The sequence below is a fragment of the Arachis ipaensis genome, chromosome B05, assembly GCF_000816755.2.
Source record: "Arachis ipaensis cultivar K30076 chromosome B05, Araip1.1, whole genome shotgun sequence".
NCBI lineage: Eukaryota > Viridiplantae > Streptophyta > Magnoliopsida > Fabales > Fabaceae > Arachis > Arachis ipaensis.
Window position 1 is genome coordinate 99,560,793 of NC_029789.2, and position 1,445 is coordinate 99,562,237.

The following is a 1,445-nucleotide window of genomic DNA, read 5'->3' on the forward strand; positions in this document are numbered from 1 at the left end:
TGCGGTACTTAATCTGGGATTAAGTTCTGGGAAGGCCTTATCTGACTTGGAGGGTCGGATTGCGTCGGGTGCGGGTCGAAACCGACAAATGAGCTCATTACCTGCAGTAGGGACAGACATGCATCATACTTGTTTGTGCATTATTTATTGCAAATCTTCTTGTGTTCTTGTTCTATTCCTTGTTTGTTTGAGCATAACTGTGTGATTGCATATTAATGTGTGAATGTGCATTTACTTCCTATTTTCTCTCTTGATAATGTGTTAGTTTATGTTGCTGTTATGTACATATTACTCTACATTTATTTATACTTCTATGACCACGGACATTATAAATAAACTTAACTGTAAACCCCGACCTTACTAAGAACTTCCCAGTTCTTACCCCTTACACCTCTACAGATGGACACGGGAGTCCTATTCTACGAGATTGATCCACCGTACATCCACGAGGACCCGGTGCGTGGCGAGTATTACATCTACTGTGCGGTACCTCGTATCCGTAATTATGTAGTTCGTGGTAGACCTTTCCAGTACCCTATTAGGACATCATACTTTAATCCTGATGCACCCTATGACTTTCCTTTATCTTGGTTACACCCCGGCGGACCTGGGATACCTCATCCGGAGGAGCAGATACCACCTCCACCTGACCATCCTCCTCCACCTGAACCTCATCTACCTGATGAGCCTATACCTGCCCAGCTTATCCATGAGGCACCTCTTGCACCTTTTGTCCTTGATGAGTGGGGTGTTCCTGTGTTGCCACCCGAGCTTGATCCTTTACCTGAGCCGATCGAGCCTCCTGTCTTTGATGAGCAGCAGGGACATGAGTATGATCAGATGATGGAGGCGCCACCTCCTTCTCCAGACTGTATTTTGTTTGGTAGCTATCCTTTTATGGTTCCTGTGGCCAGCAGTGGTTCCTCTGCTATCACTCCAGCAGAAGAATAGGACGAGGAAGAAGAAGATCCAGAGGAAGATCCTAACTTCATAGTTATCTCCTCTGACAGCGATGACGATGAGCCAGGCGAGGCGCTAGCAGGTGAGCAACACCATTCACCCGGTGATTTTCTGTGAGGTACTCTGGACCAGGATTGAGGAGACTTTTTGAGATGCCTAGTCTAACTTCAGTACATTAGAGTGTCTCTCTCACTTTTGTTAGCATGATTAGAGGGAATAGGCATATCATAGAGTTAGGCTAGCCTGGGTGCCAACTTAGGGGCTTTTGGTCAGGCCAGGCCCTGGGGCGTCTTATGTACATATATGTATATACTATATGAGTCACTGACTTAGGGGTGCTGTACTATAGCTCTATGCTTATATAACTGAGCCACTTCTGTAACATAATGTATATTATAGTGTGTTGTTCCATATTCTGTTATCTTTTGTCTTATGTATGTGAACGTTTAATTATCCCTTGATATATGGAAGGTATGCGACTTTAA

At 44.6% G+C, this 1,445-nt stretch overlaps 1 protein-coding gene across 1 annotated transcript; it reads left to right on the top strand.

Moving 5' to 3' along the window:
• LOC107640797 (leucine-rich repeat extensin-like protein 6) lies at positions 400-951 on the top strand. The gene has a single exon (XM_016344296.1). The coding sequence runs from the start codon at positions 400-402 to the stop codon at positions 949-951; it is 552 nt and encodes a 183-aa protein (XP_016199782.1).